The sequence below is a fragment of the Eptesicus fuscus genome, chromosome 12 (genome assembly GCF_027574615.1).
Source record: "Eptesicus fuscus isolate TK198812 chromosome 12, DD_ASM_mEF_20220401, whole genome shotgun sequence".
Taxonomy (NCBI): domain Eukaryota; kingdom Metazoa; phylum Chordata; class Mammalia; order Chiroptera; family Vespertilionidae; genus Eptesicus; species Eptesicus fuscus.
Window position 1 is genome coordinate 83,046,402 of NC_072484.1, and position 21,041 is coordinate 83,067,442.

The 21,041-nt window shown below is 59.5% G+C and overlaps 1 protein-coding gene across 6 annotated transcripts in view; it reads right to left on the reverse strand.

The window, feature by feature from the left end:
• Positions 1–230: 230 nt before the first annotated feature.
• The window catches only part of SMAD7 (SMAD family member 7), a 31,889-nt gene continuing 11,078 nt past the window's right edge, over positions 231–21,041 (reverse strand). For 4 of the 6 annotated variants that reach the window (XM_054723747.1, XM_008148268.3, XM_054723746.1 and 1 more), the window contains exons 3-4: positions 20,231–20,305; positions 231–1,457 (exon numbers count right to left, since the gene is read on the reverse strand). In XM_054723747.1, the coding sequence (XP_054579722.1) occupies positions 919–1,457; positions 20,231–20,305 (614 nt within the window). In that variant the 3' untranslated portion in view covers positions 231–918. The remainder of the gene's footprint in view (positions 1,458–20,230; positions 20,306–21,041) is intronic. The other 2 variants (XM_008148269.3, XM_028155633.2) reach the window with 2 other exon arrangements.

The following is a 21,041-nucleotide window of genomic DNA, read 5'->3' on the forward strand; positions in this document are numbered from 1 at the left end:
TGGTGGGAAGGGGGCGCTCCCCTCGCTGGTCTAACAGCAGAGCTCAGCACAGGCCGCAGGGAAAGCGCCGAGCTGGCTTTCTGAGTCCGGGGGAAACCTGAGGGGTCCGGGGCGGGGGAGAGGCGGAGGGCCTGAGAGGGCACCAGGTGAGCAATGCTGTAGCTCAGACACATCCAGGAGCAGGTGCCAAAGAGGGAAGACAATGGCAGGGGGGGGGGGGCTGGGGGGGGGGGGCGCTAAGACAAACTTGAAAACAACCGATTCCGGGTCGGCCTCGGGCAGCGTTGTTCCTAAGAAGCCTAGTGACAGGCCTGGGTCCTTCGAAGGGGAGGGTGGGGCGGGGGCTTCCCTGGCGGGGGGCAGAGCCTTGCTTCTGGCAACGGCTGGGACACGGGGCGCGGGCTGCCTGGGTACCGTCCCTGCCCCACTGAGCATGCCCAGAGGGCGAGGGAGACACCGCGGGGAGCACAAACCTCTCAGCTGGAGACGTCACTAAGCAGCACAGAGCTCGCGGGCGTGCGCGCACACAGACACACACACACACCTGTCCACGTACCCACTCCGACAAGTGAAACGATGACCCCCAAAGTTAGGGGCTGCTCCCCGTTCATACACTGTGTTCAGGGGGAACTGGTTTTTGCTTCCCCTTTTCACACGGGGGCGTCCTGCCAACAGTACGATTCGCCCCGCCCACCCCCCGCCAAAAAAAGACCCCAACGATTCTCTTCATAAGCTATTTCTCAAAGAACAAAACAAAACGGAACATAAACAAGAATGACAAGAGGGGGGGGCGGGGGGGAGAGGAGAACAATGACCAGAGAGTTTTGCATGAAAAGCAAGCACTCAGGAGGAAAGTATTAGCAGCAAGGTAGTTTGGACTGGGCCGGCCCGGCTCGCTCTGTCCTCGCCCGCGAGTGGCTACCGGCTGTTGAAGATGACCTCCAGCCAGCACGGGCAGCTGCTGATGAACTGGCGGGTGTAGCACTGGCCCCAGCCCTTCACGAAGCTGATCTGCACGGTGAAGCCGGTCCACGGCTGCTGCGTGAACTCGTGGTCGTTGGGCCGCCGCAGGCTGTACGCCTTCTCGTAGTCGAAGGCCTTGATGGAGAAGCCGGGGAACACTTTGTGCACCAGCAGCGTCCTGGAGTCCGGGTTGTCCAGTGTGGCCGACTTGATGAAGATGGGGTAGCTGCTGCGGTTGTACACCCACACGCCGTCCACCTCCCGCGTGAGCTGGATGCCGCAGCCGATCTTGCTCCGCACTTTCTGCACCAGCTGGCTCTTGTTGTCCGAATTGAGCTGTCCGAGGCAAAAGCCGTTCCCCTGAGGTAGATCGTAGAAGATGTCCAGGGAGGGCTCCTGGACGCAGTAGAGCCGCCCCACGCGCGTCTTCTCCTCCCAGTATGCCACCACGCACCAGTGTGACCGATCCCCAGGCTCCAGGAGAAGTTGGGAATCTGCAAGACAAAGCGGCAGGCGTGGTTGGTGGGGGCGGGGCGCTCCTCTTCCTCCCGGAATCGGCGCACGCGCGCGCGCACCCAGGCGCATCCCCACGCACCCACAGCCAGCTGGGCTCTCGGCACAGGGCAGGAGGAGATGCTAGTGGTGCCGGGTGTCCTATCGGTTCCAGTCCTGCCACTGGGGCCGGCAATCCTGACCCTCTCTGGTAGAAGTGTCCTGCCTTTAATTAAGCAGGGGGCTTCGCTGGGCGCACCTCATCCCACCCCTTCCCCATCCTGTCAGGGACCCAGACACCAGTACGTGCGCCCCCCTGGCCTCAGGAGGCCCCATCCCTGGGCGCTCAGAGGCCAGGGGGGCCCCTGCTAACGTGGCTGGTCCTGGTGTTAAAAGCCACAAAAGGCCTTGCAGATGGCCTGGAATTCGTTCTGTAAGCTGACGGCCTCCTGAAGGCCAGTGCCATCCTGATGAGACACCTGGGCCTCAGAAAGCTTGTTGCTCGGGCCCGGAGCATTGACACAGCCAGTCCCAGGCCTCCAGGCTCCAGGCCCCTGTGCTCCATGGTCTCTGAGACTGTCACAAAGTTCTCCGATCAGAGCTTTGGGCAGAAGAGCTGTCTGGTAAAAATGTAAATGGAGGTGTGTTTTGGGGCAAAAGAACCTCCCTAACAGAAAAACAACCCTGGGTGTCCGTCAGCAGGAAGCCAAGGGTGGATTCCCGCCAAAATGCCACATCACAACCCAGGACAGGTCCAGCTCACCCCGACCCCCTTAACGCAGCTCCCTCCAGCCGTCAGAAGATGGTGTGTCTGAACGGGGCACGGCCACCCTCAAAGTGCCCTTCTCCGCTCACACCCCTTCTCCCCTCCCTTCCTCCTTCCCTCCCTCCCAGCAGCATCTAGGCGCCCGGCCTGCCCCCTCCTTCCTCCCGCCCCTGCAGGCCCCACCCCAGCCGTCCCAGAAGTGCCTCTTCCCGCAGGCAGCAGCCGGGGAGAGGCCGGGGAGATCCTGGTAAGGCGATTTTCCTAACCCGGCACACGAAGCTCTTTACAGGGGGATGTGTGGAAGGAAAGGGAGCCCTTGGCAGCTGGCATTCCGACTCCTCCTTCAGCCGGAGCCGCGGGGCAGGCCTCAGACTGGGAGCCATAAATCTCCCCAGCCAGGCCGGGCTGCAGGAACGAGGCTGCGGTTTGTGGTGGCAGGGCGGAGACCGGAAGTCTTGTATTTGTTAACAAAAATGGGGAGAGGGGTGGGGGTGGGGGGCAGGAGGCAAAGGCTTAGGACAGGAAAGAGGGGTTGGCTGTGAGGTGTCTCGGTGTGGCTTGGCCTTTTTGATTTTGGAACAACTGGGCTTGGAGAATAGAGGGGTTGTTGCAGCGTGGCCACGGGGTGGAGGAGGGCTGCCCCCCGCCCCCCCACTCCGTCTGCTGCCCCCGTGCAGCTCAGCACACAACTCCGTCCGCTGTCGACAGGCACGTTAGGACCCGGGAGCCCCGGGAGCTTTTTTTTCCAGCAGCAGCCAGTCTCTCGTGGAGGTGTGTCCCATGAGTAAGTGGATAATGTGCCCTCTGACCCACGGAGGCAGCCAAGCACACACCCTGCGTGGCCGTCTCCGGCAGACACCCCACCTGGCCTCCTCAGATGCCTGCCCGACAGCCACACAATGGGGAACGGAAGGCCCGTTCCTTTCCCTCAATCCCCACCCCACCGAAAACCAGCCCAGAGCACGGGCCGGCCACCCCCCACACGGGCACCCATAAAGCACAGTGTGAGCGAGGCCGTGTGTCCCCCCAAACGTGAGCACACTGGAGTATGTGTTTGCACGCGCACACATGGGAACATATGGAAAAACAAGAGAGGGACAAGGGCTCCCAGCAGAAGGTGACTCATCAGGCATTAACTTGTTTCTGCAAAGGATCCATCAACTGCTAATAAACTCGTGAGCGCTGGCAATCTTTGAACTTTCTTGCCGAGGGAGCTCGGCCCTGAAGGCTACACAGAGACCCACAGCAGCCACGTAAATAAGGGCTCTGCGTGCAGGGCGCTGGCGGGGCGCCTCTCCTGGAAGAGGGGGTGTCCGCCCGAGGGGGGGGAGGAGGAGTGTCGCTCTCCCTCACTGTCCCAACTCCGGGCAACAAACCTGGCTGGAAGGTGGCCACGGGGCGGGGGGGGTGGGGGGGGGCAGGAGACCCTCAGCAGAGCCTTACAATACTCTGCTTCATGGAGCCCGGCCCCCCGAAACCCGGCCCCGGCCCGGCTAGGAGGGAGGGGCAGCTGCAGAGTGGGGTGTGGTGGGGTGGGGGCCTGGGATCCATTGCCCTCGTGCCAGGCCCAGGGGCAAGAAGTAGGGGCCGAGTCGCCCCACGGGCCTCTGGGGGGGCAGAGGAAGCCGGGAGGGGCTGGGGCGGGGCTGGGCCCGAGGTCGGCTGGACTCCAGCCCAGCCCAGCCCAGCCCAGCGCCGGAGGGGAGAGCGGGAGAGGGGAGCGTTCTGGCGGGTTTTCTCTTTCATCTGCGCGGCCTGCCAGTCCACCCAGCAATTTGCTGCCAGACATCCCTGGAAAAAGCCTCTTTCTGTTGAGGTTACTGGCCTGGCCCAGATCAACGGCAGCGTGGGGGAGCCCCTGTGTGTGAACGAGGCCCCTGAGAGCTCACCGGGTGCCCGGATCTGGTGCACCGGGACGGGACCCCCAGTCACCCCACAGCCCGCTGCCCGCCCGCTGCCCCGGGCCGGCTCTGAGCACCAACAGCGGCAACCGCTAAGGCCCCGTGAACGCACGCGGCGGCCGGGCACAGCCTCCGCGTGGCAGATCCGGAGAGTCTCCTCCTTCGCCCCAAATTCCCCGTCACTTGGGCTCACTTCTGGGAAGCGCCCAGCATCATCTTCAGAGAAACCCAGTTCCCTGAACTGGGCCCAGAGCCCACGCGCACAAGCGTCTCTCTCCCCAGGCCTCGCGGCGAGGACCCGGGACCAAGAAGAGCCTCCTGGTTCGCTGGGACGGAGCCCCGGAAGCCCAGCGTGGCTCCTAGCGCGGCTGCCGACACACACTCCTCCTCCAAGGGCGGGCTCACCGGCCCTCGTTCGCTTCCCTCCGCTTTATCGCCTTTTCCGGCATGTTCCCTCCTCAGAACACTGCACAGGGGCTTGTTTTAAAACGGTATTTGCGCATTTTTAAGCATCAAAAAGAAAAGCTGTGTAGTAAAAAAGCTAACTAATCAGATGCCTGCTCACCATTTTTTTTCTTTTTATTACGGTGTAGGGAATTTTTGGAGCGATCCCAGAAAAAAAATGCTGAATCGGCCTAAAATAAATTCCTGTAAGGTTGTCCCCCGGCCCCCCTTTCCCATTTCCCTTAAAGCATCAAGTCGACCCTGGAAGGGGGAGGGGGAGGGGGAGGGGGTGCGGGGAAGGCCGTTGCCGGTGTTTGCACGTGCACTCGGGAGGGCCACGGAGCAGGGAGCTCCCTGCCGCTCACAAAGCGCCATTTGAGGACCCCGGTCATGAATGGACAGACCAGGCCCTTCTAGAAGACCAGGGGCTCATGAATGAAGCTCTTGCCGGAGTCTTAACGACACGGGGTGATCAGATCTCAAGGCCAGATTTCAGGTAGGGGAAGAATTTTCCCCTTTAAAAATTCTTCATTTGAAGGAGTAAAGCGATGAGGGGGAAACAGAGGAAGGAAGGAGAGGCAAGGCCAGTGCCTCAGGCGTCCCCCTTTCTGGACGCCGGCTTCGAAGTCCACCACGAGACCAGGAAGGCAAGCGCTATTCCCAAAGCGCCAGCGAGAAAATTCTTCCCTCACCTAAAAATCTGGCCTGGCCTGGAGATCTGGTCACCCCATGCCACTGAGAACACGGGCATGCGTGAGAAGGAGGCCATCTGAGGCTGGCTGTGCCCACACAGAGGTGGGGCTAATGGGGAGAGGGCCCCCCCCCCCCCGATTGTGGCCTTCCAGGACAGGCACACACCTGAGAAGCAGGACAGAGGCACACAGCTGGTGCCCACTGCCTCCAGTGCCCCCCACTCCCAGGGCGCAAGGGGGCTGGAGTGCCAGGTGAGCAAGGAGGGGTCTCCACTCCAGCTCACCTCTGCAAGGCCCCTCCCTGGGTTGTAAAGGGGTATTTCTCTGCCAAAATCCAACAGCCGGATGGGGCCTGTGAGCCCCCCTCCCCAGGTCCCAGCAGAGCAGAGGGCCGAGGATGGAGAAGCCAGGGGAGATGGGCGTGGGCAGGAACGGCGGCCTCGCCCAGGCTGAGGAGGGCAGATGAAGGGCACAGAGCAGACCCAGGAGTTAGAGCCAGCAGCCCTGGAACGCAAACATCACCACGCCTCGCCCACGACAGGTCCAGGGTCCTCTCTCCTCAGAACGCCGGCGCCACCAGCGGTTGCCTCATCCTGCCTTCCCCCTACAGACATCTCAAAGGTTACAGCACCGCGGCCCCGCTCCCCACCCGCCAGGAAGCAAACGGCTGTTCTCCGACAGCCGGCCCACCTCGGGGAGAAGGGCGGAGGGGGAGGAAGGGTGCCAGTGCCATTCGTCCGTCTGCTCTCATCCCAAAGGCTCCCAATTGTCCAGGACCCTGGCCGGGCTCCTGTTTTCAAGAGGCAAATGACCCAGAACTAAAGTAAACATATGAAAACCGGATGAGGTGTCTGGGGTCAGCTTGGGTTCTGGGGTCAGCTCTGATCGGCCGTGTTCCACCCTCGTCGGGACACGGGAGATCACGCCAGGACTCCGATCCCCAGGCAGCTCAGACAGCTCTGGGGTCTGGAGCAAGCGGCCCACGGGGTGGAAAGGAACTCCAAGCGCTTCCGCCTCTCAGACCCCCCCCCCCCGCCCCCCGTGCACCCACGTGCCAAGCACTCCCACCAAAAGGTCCGGAGGAGGGATTCTGGCCGCGGCCGGAGGGCTGAGAAAGCGGGATTTCTCTAACAAGGCTCTCTCCGCGAAGGTGGCTGGACTGAGGGGTGGGCAGGGGGAGCCATAGGGTCTCCTTCAAAGGCCGGGTACTTCCTCAGCTCCCTGGGCCCAACCGACCGAGTTCCCCAAATCCTGCCCCTCAGGGACTTCTGGCTGTGGTGCGACACCCCCACGCACACCCCGCCCCAGTCCAGATCGACCTCCCACGGAACCCTGGCAGCGCAGAGCGTCCCGGTGCCAGCCTCCCAGGGCGGTTATGACGATCGGGGAGCCAGGGCTCAGCCTGCAGCTACACCCCAGGGTCTCGTCTCTCGGGGCCTCCAGCTGCTGGGAAAACACTAACCACCCTCTCCTTTGCCCACCCCATCCCCGTGGAAGAACAGTTCTGGGCCCGACCCGACACCGAATAGGCGCCTACTGTGTACAGGCCCTGCTCCAAAGCGACTCCAAACAGCCCTCCGAGGCCGCAGGCTATTCCTGTCCTTACGGTAACGGGGAAATGAGGCACAGTCACTGGCCAAACAGCAGAGCTGGGATGCAAGGCCAGAAGGCGGCTAGGTGTGAGCTGTGGGTGGGCAGCCACCCCAGGCCCCTAAAGCCACCTGTCCCCAAGGGCTCCTTGGCAGGTGTTAGAAAACACGTGTCCTTCAGAACACACTTCGGAAACGCTATGCCCCCTTCAGGGCTGAGTGTGGGGGTCCAGCTTTCTCACACCAAGAAGCGGCTGTGCCAAGCAAGCTGCTCCGTGACCTTGGCCAAGTGGCTTGCCCTCTCGGAGTCCCAGGTTGACGGGTCCGTAACTAACAGGAAGGGGGTTGGGGCAAAACAGCGCCATGGGCCCACCCCCGGCTCTGACGGGCTCTGGCTGCACTCCATGCCTCACAAAGGATCCGTGCTGGTTCCACTTATTTTTACTACCTTCCGGACAGTAAGAAAATCACTTTGGGAGAAGAGCGTACATTTTTTTTTTTGCATTGAATTTGCAACAATAAAACAAAAACAAAGCAAAATCAAAAGGACCAGGAGATTTGGGTCAGCTTTTTGCTGTGCCCACCTCTAAACTGACATGCCAATCTCAGGGAATCACCAACTTGGGTCCTCTCTGTCGTGTCACTCATGACCCTCAGGAAGAGGGTGAGTCCCCAGAGGAGGATCTCCTTCCTCACCACCCTTCTTCAAACGTGGCCCCGGGCCTGGCGCCCTGACGTTCCCCACCCATCACCCTCCTCCTGCAAACTCTCCCGAGCTGACTGATCGGCTGATCGGCAGGTCCTGCTGGTCTGGAAGACTAACGTGTGACTGTGCCTTCCAGACAAGTTGTGATGACTAATCAGTTACTAGAGCTAAAATGTACTTCCCTGCTCCCCGAATGGGCCCCCCCCCACCTCCCAAGGCCCCTCAAACCTCCAAGTCTGCGCCCCCCCGCCCCCCGCCAGCCCAGGGGTCCTTCCTAAGAACAGTGCTTGGCCGTCAGAGAATCTAACCGAGGGGAGCGCCGGGCAGGGGAGGGAAGCCACAGAAATCAAAAAGCTCCCGTCTGTCTCGCCAGCCCGGCTGACGCGGCTTCCTGTGCCCCAGCCGTCAGCCATGCAAATTATAGCGTGTACCCGGCTGCCTGCCTTCGGAGGAGGCCAGCCCTGCCCGCGGCAGAGGCCTCCGAGGAAGGGTGGGGACTCCAGGCCAGCCAACTCCATTCATAATATTTACAGTAAACGGGCCTCTCGGGCTGTTGTTGAGCATACATCCAGCCTCACTAAAACTTCTCAAGTTGTAACGTCAAGACTTTCCCACTCCAGGCTGCACCGACACCCCCAAATAACTCCGCAGCTCTCTCCGGAAAGGGGTCCCCCAGGCTTGCCTGGCATTACCTGCCCGCCCACAGGGTAGGGACCCCGGCTGGCCACTCCCAGGAAGACACATGTGAAGGTGGCAACAGGAAGGTGGTCAAATCAGATCTCAAAACCCACCCACCTCTTTCCTGGAGCGAGTCCAGAGAACTCCCCCTCCCCCCAAATTCTGCCTGGGGATCCCCAACTGGGAATGCACGCACACTCACACGTGAATCCAACCAAGGAACCGTTCCTGAAACCACTAAATGTCCCTCACTTTCTGCTTTTCATTGACCACTTGTAAATATGTTGCTTACATATTACAGTTTGTAAGAATCTCAATAAAAACGAATGCTTAAGCCAATTTTCCCAAAGGTCACCCCCCCACACACACACCCAGAGGTACAGGACAGCGCTGCCTGGTTCTGCCTTTCCTGTGGGCCCCTTTTAATCAGCCCCCCTGCACAATGACCTCCAGCTCCCCCACCCCAGCCCCCCCACAGCTCCAACTCGACTCCAGGTTTTCTAGACTGGGAGGGAAAACCGTCGGAAGACGTGGAAAAATACAGTAGGAAACAAAAGTCCTTTTCACCCCTCCCCTTGCCCAGCTCCCCTTGTTCCATAACAATTATGAAAACTGTTGGATGGGATGACATTTTGAACATTTACTGCATTCCGGCCAATAAATTCCAGTGCAGGAGCCGATGGAAAAGCCTCCTCCTCCAGCAGGCTCCCTGGCTCCCCACCCCCCGCGCCCCCGCGCCCCCCACCCCCTGCTCACTCCCAGACCTCATTCCTCCTTTCTTTACAACCCAGGGCCTGGCCAGGCCGGGGCCCACACTGTACTTACAGGGAAAAACAACAGAACGCCAGACTGGAGACAGTGTGCAGACTGGGAAAGTTAATCATTACTTCTGTCTGCCTCTGTAATCTAATCTCTCTGGCTTTGACACACTCTCTGTTCAGCCACCCCAGCCCTTTCACCCCAGAGCACCCAGGACCTCCTGGGCCTGAGGTCCCCCCTTCTCCAGGGCCCTCCCAGCCTCCAGGGAGGACGCCAATGGAATGAAAAAAAAACAGAAACGTCTCCCCCACCCTGGGCTGCCACCACCGGGCCCCTGGAGTCCAACACAAAGAGCTGGCTGCTCGGTGCTGTGCCCCCCATTTCAGAGGCCCGGAGTCCTCCAAAAGGTGGGCTCCAGTCTGGCTTGTATCACTGCACAGCCAGGCCACCCCTTCCCCCCAAAGCATGGACAGACTTAGTCACCCCTCCCCCGCTCACCCTCACGCCCACCCAGCTGCACCTCCAGGAGTAAGATGGGCCGCCCGAGGGCTCAGTCTATGCAGACACACAAGTCAAGATGGCCCTGCGGTATGACCCTCACCTAGAACCCCCACCTGGCCCAGCAATCCCACTTCTGGGTCTAAACCCAGACGAGTTCTGAAGATAGGATTTACCACCTGTGTTCACAGAAGTGCTATTCGCAACAGCCCAAAGCTGGAAGCACCCGTGTCCACCGACGGGGAATGGATAAGCCAGCCGTACACAGGCACGCTTCAAGTCAGGCAGTCCTGACACGTGTCACTACAACACGGATGAACCCAAGCCAGACACAAAGGGTCAAACACCATATGATCCTCTCCTAGGAGGTGCCTGGAACAGTCACACTCACAGAAAGGAAGTGTTGTCAGGGGCTGGGGAGACGGGGCCCCCGTTAGTGTTTAGTGGGCACAGAGTTTCAGTTTGGGGAGCTGAGAAGTTCTGGAGATGATGGCGGTGATGGTTGCACAACTATGTGAGGTACTTAATGCCACTGAACCACACACGTGTAAATGGTCAGGATGGCAAATGTGAGGTATGTCTTCCCCTGAACAATGAAAAAGGCGGCCCTGCTTCTCCCAAAGCCCCCCCTGCACAGCCCCCTGAGTGCAGGGGGTCCCGCCGCCAGCCCGAAGACCCCGGAAATCTATGCCATAGTGGAAGGCATCTTCCTTTTCCTGCGGAAAGATTCCTTGGCTGTCACTCATTCTGGGAAGAGTGTGTAAGCCAAGACACAGGAATAACTGCAATCGCCATTCGTGCACAGAAGGGGCCATTAGCCACCCCACTACCTCAGCAACAGGGGTCTCATTCCCACTCCACCACAAAACCAAAAGCCCAAAATCACAGGATGTCGGAACCGCAAGGAACTTGGAAGACCAGGTCCAATCACTTGCTTTCCTTCCCGTTCTAACTCTCTCTCAGCCCCCTGGACCGGGCCTCCAGCTGACATGGATGGGGGGGCTTGAATCTTGGCAGGCCCCCCGAGACTCCAGGCCTCATCCCCAGCGGGTTTTCATTGCGACCCCACTGAGTTGGGAGTGGGAGCCCATACGTTTTAAGAACTGTACTGTGCACCCCAAATCACAGAAGAACTCAACTTTCGCTTTTCCCTCTGGGTTACTCATTAATGGGGGGAAGGGGCCGTGCTGGCTACGGGGCAGCGTGAGGCCCGCAAGGTCCCCACAAGTGCTCCCCGGGGGGAGCGGTTCTTCTTGACCCTTTCCCAGCCTCACAAGCTCACCTCGCCGACTGGGGTAGGACACACTCCCAACCTCATTAGGTGACTGGTCGTGGTGGGAGGTGGGACAGGTGGGTGGATGGAGACAATTTAACCTCCGGGGTGTGACTGCTGACAGCAGAGCCCAGCCCTTTCTTGGCGCCTTACGGTTCCTATTAAGAGACTAGCCACGTTAGAAAGCAAAAAGGAAACAGAAATGAACAGACAAGAGCCACCAACACCCCCTGGCCTGGTTATCCAGCTGTCTTCTGCCTGAAGGGCGGGGACCCCCCCCCCCCTTGGCAGGATGAAACTGGAGGTGTCATGCGTCCTGCCCTTTCTGCCCCGATCTAACTCCAGGCCCAAACAGCTCTCCCAGCCAGAGGCCAACGGGGCTCCACGGAGGAGCAAGATTAATTAAATTAGCATGAGTCAGCCCCCAGGGAAGGGACCCGCAGGATGAGTGTGAAAATGAAACACCTTGGTAACTGAGTATTAGATGACTACGTTCAACCCCTCCCCCCAAGGCAGGCCAAGGCCTCACCTCCGGGCTGGGACCTGACACTGGGACCTGACACGGGCCTGACCGTCAGATTTCAAATTAGAGAGCACAGGTGCACCCCAGGTGCTCTTCGTGAGCACCAAGAAGCGGAACTCCCAGGCTTCCCAGATATCCCACCTCCCCTGTGGCTGCCAGGACACGACCCTTCCAGGGGTCCCTGGCCGTGGTCCCTGGAAGAGCCAGTGCTTGGCTGGTCGCCTCTCTGCACACCCAGGCCGCTGCCAGGGTCTGGATTCTAACTGTGCCTCCTGCTGTAACCTCACAATCAACAAGGGGGGGGGGGGGCGGCGCTGGAGACAGACCTCTGTTTATCCACAAGCTTTGTTGTTATCAACTCTCAACAGACCACACAGTGGAAGCAGAAGGCAAACCCCGCGACAGAAGCCCTCAGCCTGCCTTGTGGGCTCCATCACCCCAGGGGCCTGTCCATGCACCCCCAGGCCTGGCCCCAAGCCCAAGGGACCCGGCTCCTTCTGTCCTGGAGAGATTGCCTGGGAAGCAGCCCCCTCCTGCCTGGCTCCGCGTCACTCACCCAACGGCACCTTCCTTCCGAGAAGCCACCCCATCCTCCGCCCTCCGTTCTCTCAGGGCCCAAGAACGGCAGCCCCCACACCCCAGAGAGCCTGGCACAGAGCAGGTGCTCAGTAAACAGCTGCTAAGTGAATGGACCAGAGACACGCGGGCTTCCAAGCAGCCGGCCCGCCCAGCTTTACACCTGGCAGAGGAAGACACGTGCGAACCCATCCTGGGAGGAACCGTGCCTTCCAGGCAGGGGTCAGCCAGAAAGGCCCTGTCCTGGGCTCCCCGTGGAGAAGGCGAGAGAGCAAACCCCATCCTCGGCGACTTCCCAGTCGGCTGCGCTGAGAGGATCCGGAGAGGCGTCTCCAAGCCAGGCGCCGGCCCGGCAACCTCTGTGGGCACCCCACCTGCCCACAGCGCTCTGCCTTGGCGCCCTGCTCTGTTTGGACAAGTTACCCTCACCGAGTGTTCAACAATGCTTTTACACACCCCAGGGCTCTGGTGGTGTTATGAAAACAAAACCCCGCACGCTAAGGGAAAAAGCTGGGGGGGGGGGGCAGTGGGGAGCAAGCAGGCCACACACACACACACACACACACACACACACACACACACACACGCGCGCACGGCTTCCCCTCTGGTCTCCAGCTTCTCGGCAGCACAGGTGGGGGTCGTTCGAACAATGGCATCATCAGGCTTAGAAGCCCAGAGATGAGTCCATGGACACTGTTTTCACACCCAGGTCAGCATCCCCTCGTCCACACCACCATGGGGCGGGGCTGCGGCCAGTTCTCTTTCTGGGGGAAGGCCCCCCCCCCCACACCAGAGCAGAGCACAGCTACTGGGCTTGGCCGTCCCAGGGACACTCAGCCCCCTATTTCCTCTCCTCTCCCCACTGGTGCCCTAGAAACAGCCTCAGGAGTTAGGGAACTGGGGGCTGGGGTGCAGGGGGGAGGGTGGGGGTGGGGGGGGGGGGCGTGGGTAGAGGGCAATTCAGTGGCTTCAAAATAAAGGCAGCCCCGAGTTCCAACCTGCCAATGCCAGGCACCTCCATTTAGGGGAAGGAGACCCCCGGGTGGAAGGACCGAGGGCACGAGGAAACGCCTACCCAGCCCCACCAAAATTAAATACATACGATTTTTTTTTTTCCTTTTTCTTTTTGCAAGTTAAAGCAGAGCTAATGACACTGGGTGGGGCTCAGTGCGGAGGGCTGCGCAGCCAAACCAGAACGCGCTGGCGGCCAAGCGCCCCGGCCCCGCCGCCCGGGAGGAAGCTGCCCGTCCTGAAAGGTCCCTCAGTGCGCCGGGAACCACGGCTGCAGCGGGCACTTCAACTGGAGGTGACCCTTCTGGTAAAATATTTTTTAAAATAATAAAAATAACATAAAGTTCTCAAACGGCCTCTTTCTTAAAGAAACGGCCTGGACGTTCTCGTGGGGCTTGGAAGGGAAGAAGGGGGTGAACAGGGCCGGCCACTACCTCTCACGGAACAACTTTTTTCTGGAGTTCTTCTCATAAAAGGAATGATGCAATTTCCTGTCTTGTCCCAATGTTTCCTGTCCGCTTACAAGGTGAAAGTTATCGCCCCGGTTTAAACTCCCGTCCTGAACTCCATAGAAAGTTCTTTTTCCACCCAGGGCCCCGTCCCCGTCCCCAAATCTCCCCGCCTTAGAACACAGACGCCATCCTTCTCTACACCCGGAAAGGGGAGGCTTCACAGAAAGCCTCGTTCTCTCCTCGGCAGGGACTGGGTCCACAATCCGTTTCCCCAGGAGCGAGGCCAGGGCCTGGGTCCCCAGGGGGAGAAGTGGAGGGGACCGGGGGCAGCCAGGTCCCCCGAAGGAGCCAACAGGTGACGGTGGCTTTCTCGGTGTGTTAGCCACTAAAGGCAGCGCTGTGCCTCAGCAGTTAATAATATCTTCCCGCTGAAAATAGCCCGGAGAGGAAGCCTCTCCGTGACAGTAGGCAGGCCGCCAGGCCCGGGCTGGCCACTCAGCACGAGCGAGGATGGTAGGGCCAGTGGTGACCTCCCCGCGGCCGCGCCGTACAGTATCCTCACGGGGCTCCCGCAAAGGGGGGGCTCCCAGGCGCGCCTCCCGCCTCCTCCGCAGCCCTAGATCCCGGGCAAGGATGTCGCGTCGACCCGGGGGACCAGGGGCTCCGGCAGCAGGGCCAGAGGAGGGGTCCGATCAGCCAGCGGGAGATTGGGGGGTGGGGGGGACCCCAGGCTTTGGGAGACAGCCTCTGCCTCGAGCTGGTGGGGAACCGGGGCAGGCACCTCCCACACAGAAAGGCCAGGCTCGAAAAACACACCACAGGGAACTCTCCTTCAGGTGAACGGAGTCCGAGAGCTGGGCTCATCGACGCACACCCCAACCCCAGGAGACCTCACAGGGGCTTTGGAAACAAGTGCCTATCAACAGTGGATCCCAGGCACCCAACAGGAGTCTCCCCATTTTTATCTGCAGAGTCACCGTTTTTTATCGATTATCTAAATATCTGCAAGTACTTAAAAGCTACCACAAGGCACTACTTTCTAAAATTGTGGCGAACTAGCTTAACATGAAATTTACCATCAAGTGACAGTGCGTGCGTTCACAGAACTGCGCAACCAGCACCACTATCTAGTTCTGGGATTTTTAAAAAATATATATTTTCTTGACTTTTTTACAGAAAGGAAGGGAGAGTTAGAAACATCGATGAGAGAGAAACATCCATCAGCTGCTTCCTGCACACTCCCTGCTGGGTATGTGCCTGCAACCAAGGTACATGCCCTTGACCGGAATCGAACCTGGGACCCTTGAGTCCGCAGGCCGACGCTCTATCCACTGAGCCAAACTGGTTAGGGCTAGTTCCAGGATATTTTTATCACCCCAAAAGGAAAGCCTGTCCCATGGGTCCCTTCCACGTCAAAGACTCCTGAAGGAAGGCACAGGTTAACACACCTTGTCAAGTGTCCACAATCAAGCAAAAGCCTTATTGGGGAAGAGGCTCTAAAAGCTAGACACCCGTATTCTTCACTGCGGCAGCATATACCGCAGGCCCCCCTTATCTGGGGGGGAGACGTTCCAAGACCCCTAGTGGATGCCTGAAACCGCGGATAGTACCAAACCCCAGATACGCTAAGTTTCTTCCTAGACAGACACACCTGTGATAGTTGAATTTACAAAGTAGGCACAGTAAGAGACTAACAATTACAGCCATATACCGTAACACAAGTTATGTGAATGCGGTCTCTCCCGAACTACCTCGTACCGTTCTCCGTTCTTCTCAGGAAGGTGTACGTTGGGATCAGTCACACCTTTTCACTTAGCACTGTGGGTCCTCCGTGGCCCACTCCGGCCACCAGCCTCAGTCCTCTGACTAGTGCACTTGGGGCCGTTAGGAAGTAAACTAAGGGTGGGTCTGATCACCGGGAGGCTACTAGGTAGTGTCTACCGTGCGGAGACCCCAGACAAAGGGCTGGCTCCCGGAGGAGGGGAAGGATGGGGCGGAGAGAGATTTTGTCACACTCCTCAGAGGGTGTGCAACATACCACGTAGGAACGGCTTTATTTCTGGGGCACCGAACCCGCAGAAAGCGAAATGGCGGGTGAAGGGGAGGCCACTTGTATAGAATCCCAGAAAACCTGCTCCCGCCACCGAAGAAAATCCCTGCAGGAACACAGACCCTTCCCACCCCTTCCACCTGGGGTTCCCCAACTTGTCCTCAAAAACTACGGGATGCCAGGACCCCGCCGACACACAGACTGTGGTTCAGGAGAGTCCATTCACGGAACCGAACCAGTCAGGGCCCACAGGCCTTCCAGTATAACCCAGCTGCAGCCGGGCTCTGCTAAGAAAAGGCCGGAGGGGGAGGGCGGGGCAGTGTGCTAGACCATAGCCAAAAGCGACACCAACACCTCAGCCCTCCCCGGACCCTCTCCCCCGGACCCTCTCCCCCTTCGCAGTTGCCTGCTCTGCCTCAACAACAGGATGCATGAGGCCGCAGCCCATCTAGTCTGGCAGGCAGAGCAGCCCCAAGCTGCCCCAGCCTTTAAAGGCTGCCACCCTGCATTTAACCCCTGCCTGCCTGCCTGCCAGCCTCCCTCTTTCTGGGACAAAAGGGGTTTTAGCCGTGAGCGGCAGCCAACAGCCCGAGCTGCTGTCCAGGACTGATCTGCACGGTGTGGGTGTGCCCCAGGTGAGCGGGCCCTGGCCCTGAGTCACGATGCTGGCATTTAGCGAGATATGGACTGGGTCCCTAGAGATTAGACGGTCCCTTCTCCCCGCGGCCTGGGGAGCAGGGAAGGGTCACATGTGCCGGGTCCATCTGACTCATCCCTCCAAGCCTAATGCTCTTGGCTACTTGGATGAGTTCAATCCACCCCACCCCCGCCTGGCATTGGAGAGCTCAGTGCTTGTTCCCAGGCAGGGGAAGGAGACACCGAAAACCCCAGCCACAGGCGCCCGGGCGCCCCGTTTGCCATCACCATCCCAGCCCAGACAATGCGTTAATTGTTCACGTGAGGCTGAACAGCTTTCCGTAAAACATGGAGCAAGCTTCCCCAAGCTACTTGGACTGAGCCAGGACCCAATTTTCAGATCATACAGGTATGTCTGAAGACTCCTCTGAGACTACCACAGAGGACAGCAGAGATCAAGGAGGATTCTGGAAGCGGCTGCTGAAGCGAGGACACTCCCATCACTCAGACACAACTCTACACGGGCCTCCAGACCTGGCAAAGGAGTTGGCCTCCCTCTGGGTGGTGGGACAGCGTCTCTCCAATAAGCAGGACTTGGCACGGCCAAGAGATGGTCTCCATTGCTTCCCACCGCCCTCCTGGAAGCCCCCAGGGCCACCTCTTTGGAAGTTTAAACAAGGACACGAGGTGGCTGCCTCCACTCCCTGCGCTCACCGGGGAGGCCTGCATGCGTGAGGCCCAGCCGGCGCCAGGCACTCCAGTAGACAGAGGAGGAGGAGGCTGGAGAACGGGTGAATAACCTGGAACTTCCAAGGGAGAGGGTGTTTGTTTCGCCCTCCTGCAAACCAGGACAGCAGGCACGCTCCGTAACAGCCCCCTCCCTGAAACCACAGACGGGAGCTGCAGAGATGGAAGCGTCTAGCACATGCGTTTAATCGCCAGGGACACAGCGAAAGCTCGGGAGCCAATCCCCTCCCCTGCCAACAGCAAGCCGAACCGAGAAGCTCCTGTCAGGGTCAGACCTCTCCTCCCGGAGGGGGTCTTCCTAGGCCACGACACCTCCCAGCACCAGGGCCCGTTCTGGGGTTCTGTGGGGTGGTAGAGTCGGGTGCCTTGCAAAAGGCACCGTCCTCAGGCGACAATTCAGGACCCACCCACACTCACTCCCCTGACCCCAAAGCGCACAAGCTCAAGAAGCCCATCGACCCCGTGGGAGAGGGGCCCAGGCCAGTCCCAGGCCCGCCCGCGGGCACCTGTCTGCTCCGGGGTCTGCGCACCCGCCCGCCTGGCGGGGGGGGGGGGGGGGTTGGCGGCACAGCACGCTGGCGCGCATGCGCGCACAGCCCACGCGGCCCTGCGCGGAGCCATCCGTCTGTCTCGGAGCCCGGCTGTCAGAAATGAAAGCTCGCTCTCCTGGACCCGAGGCCCCGCCTGCTAAAAACGCGCCGGGAAGCGTGCAGGGCTGGTGTGCTCGCTGCGAGGCCCGAAGGCCAGGGCCCGTCCCCGGCGGGGCCAGCCCCGCTGCGAGGCTGGAATTCCGACCCGCAGCCAGCAGGCCGGCTCCCAGGGCCGCGGCCGCCCACTCCCCTTCCTCTCCCCTTCCTCGCAGGAAAGGGAAGGGCCCGCCTTGGAGTCACCCTGCATTTCAGGAGGGGCATGCCTTTGAGCACGGCCCCACCCCCACAGCCGAGGCCCCACATTTTCACATGCGGCTGTTTTTCATTCCCTTCTTCCCCTGCCAAGAGCATCAAGCCCTGGCTCCCGCTGCCGACCTGCCGCCCACCCTAAACTGAGCCCCATTCATTAAGGCCGCTCTCGGCCAGGGCAGGACAGGAAGGAAAACAGCACCGGGGCCTGTGAAAGAGACACTCAGAGAGGCTATTTCAAGGCGGAGGAGGGGGGGGCGGGCAGTCCTGGTGGGCGCTTTCACCGCTTGCACCTTGACGCCCACCTCCCCCCATCCCCAAAGCAGGCTCTCACCCTCCTGCCTCTGCTCACCCCCCTTCCCCTGCCCAGCAGGGCCCCCCCTCCTGGGCTCTGCAGCCACCGCAGCCCCCAATGGCCTCATCCTCTGCAAGGCAGACACACCCAGCCCTGCCCCCCCCCCCCATGGAAAGATCAACTTCTTGAAGAGGAGGAGGTTTGGGCTGTCTCCATTTACAAAACCCTCTGCCCTGGCCCCGGGCCAGTACAATCATCTTTTGGGGGGCATTCTCGATGCAAAGGGTGTAACCCTAGGTTTTCTCCATGCCCATCACCTCCCCTCCTGACACCCCCCAAACCGCTGGCACCAGCCCAAAAGACAATTTCTTCAATTTCCCCCCACGGCACATTATTAATAAACTGCTCCAACTCCGAACGGAAAGAAGAAAGAGCTCAAACTTTGAAGCCTTGGGAATTAGTAAATCAAGGGCTAAAATTCAAAACAAATGCTCTTTCATGTTGGGGCGCCCCCCCCTTTTTTCCCCCTCTTTGCAGTTTTGTTAAACCACGGGATCCTTTCAGAGGGAAGCACGCCTTCCTAGCAGCTCCTCATTCATCTAACTGGTTGCAATTATGGCGGGGGGGGGGGGGGGGTGAAGGGGGGCAGGATTAATAACTGTTTTACCCCCGTTTCCTTCTAGAACTGGAAAAGCTTTGGGGACAAGAAGCCCACCCATCTCAGAAGGGGCTCGGCGGGGTGTCCTGTTTCGTGGGGCGCACAGCGCGGTGTCGTCACTTCCTCCAGCAGGAGACAGACAAGATGTTATCAATCAGACAAACCTGCCACTTCCCCTGCTCACCTCATGTGGCTCAGAGGGGCTGGGTGCCTCCTGCACGCGCAGGATTTAAGAAACAAAACCGTCCAACAGCGTCCTGAGTTAGATCCGGAGTTCTTCTGCCCAGACCCTTTCCCCCGCCCCCCCCGGCCTTCTTTCTTTCAGGAACTCTCGGAGCCTTAGAAAGCAGAGAAAACAGAAAAGACGCTGTTCCCGCGTGGCCGCGGGGCCTCCCCTCCTTGCAAGCTCTGGCTCACTCCCATCCTCCCTCCCGGCCTAAGCCCCCTCCCCTCTGGGGGTCCCTCTTTGTCCTGCTCAGTTTTCATTCGGCGCTTTGAGTAAACAATCCCTTCTGTCTCCGATAACACTCAGAGTATATACTGCATAGAAATAAAAACAAACAAGGTCTCCCTGAAGACACACTCGCAAGCTCCATTCCTGGAGCGGCGCTGGGCGGGGCTGCCCGGGATGACCTGGGCCCGAGCGACGCCTGACCAGCGACGCCTGACCGGTCAGTCACCTCACAGGAGGAGGCACCACAGCGCCCCACAGACAGCCTTACAGCTTCCCTCTGAGCTGCCATGGTCCTACGCCGGTGCCCCAGACCAAGGCAAGAAAGGACAAATGCCCAGACTCCGCTGGGATGTCCCCCAGGGTCCTTTCCTCTGGCTGTAGCTAGTTTTTAGAAAGCCCAGTGGTGGCATCCTGGGGCGAGAAAGACAGGTGGAAACAGAGTGGCTTTGGAAAGAACAGCAATGCCTCTCGGGGCCCATTGCTAGTGAGCTTCTCCAAGTGTATCACTCTCTTCTCGTCTCTCAGGGACAATGATGCTACGGCTGCCCAGCGCCCCCCATCCAATCCCATAACCCCCAGCACCAAGGAAAACCCTGTCTCCTGGGTAGCAGTGTTAGTGCCTGTGTCTCAGTGCCCAGACCCTGTCCCTGCGGCATCCAGCCCTGAGCTGGATGGGGGGGGGATTAGGACTTGGGAGAAGCATCAAAGGCATCGACTCTGAACGCCCATCCTACACTAGGGACCTGTCTTCGACAAGTTCCCGAAAAGTGGACCCATCCCCTTGGAGGCGCCCAAAGCCGAAAGGACAAGAGCAAAAACCAGAGCCGAAACCTATGAACTAAGGACAACGAAGGCGCCAAGTGGGAGCCCCCCGCCCGCCCCCAAGCAGGAGTTGCTTAACAACAACCATCAAACACAACACAACCCCGGTCCCAGGTGGACCCCATTTCCTCACCCAGGGACCAGCCCTGTGTCCTGGCGTGTCAGGGACTTCGGCATGGTGAGCGGAAGGGCCCCAGTGACAACGAGGTCGCAGCCAGTTTAACGCACAGGAAAGCGAGAATCCCAGACCAGCTGGGGCGACAGAAGGCTGGCCACCCCCCTTCCTCCGTCTCCAGTAATTTCAAGGTCTTGGAATTTGCCAGGAAAACCCGAGAAGGTGTCTTACCTGAAAGCCCCCCAGGGGCCAGATAATTCGTTCCCCCTGTTTCAGCGGAGGAAGGCACAGCATCTGGACAGTCTGCTGTGGATGTGAAAAGGGGAGAGGGAAGACATAAATACACAAATAAATAAAAGCACCAAGATTAATTTTTAAGCACATTCTAACCGGCATTAAAGAGGAACCACACATTCCAAACGGCTGACTCCCAGCCACGAGGCTGATTATGAATGGGCTGCGCAGGGCTCGCTGCCCATCATCGGACAGACCACAGCACCTTGTCACCCGTCTGGGCTCCCAAGGCCAGTTAATCATTAGTCAAGTCAGGCTCGGTCGCAGACTGGCTGGAATTTCTCCTCTTTTATTGCAAGTCCCCCCATTGAGGAAACCAGGGAGCTCCCAAGGTCAAAGGAGGCCCAGGTTCTGACTCTCCCCCCTGGCAGCTGTCTTCTTGCCATGGACCCCAGGGACTCCTTGCCTGGACCCAGGGGGCCTCTCTCTGCCAGCCCCATGGTCCAAGGTCTCACCCTCATCTTTTTCAAGACAGACTTCCCAGTTCTTAGGACTTTCTCAAGGCTGGTGTCCCGGCTACAGGGGCTTCTTTCTCCTTTTTAACGGAGGGGCAGCAAATACAGGAGAGAATCCACCTCCCAAGTACAACTCGATGACCTGTACACTCATGCGTGTGTACACCTGTGTAGAGCCACCACCAGATCAAGACCCAGAGCATTCCCCGCGAGACTCCCCGCCAGAGGGGAAATGCGCTCTGCCTGCTTCCAGGCCTCGTCCAAACTCCCCGTCTCTGGAAACCTTCCCGGGC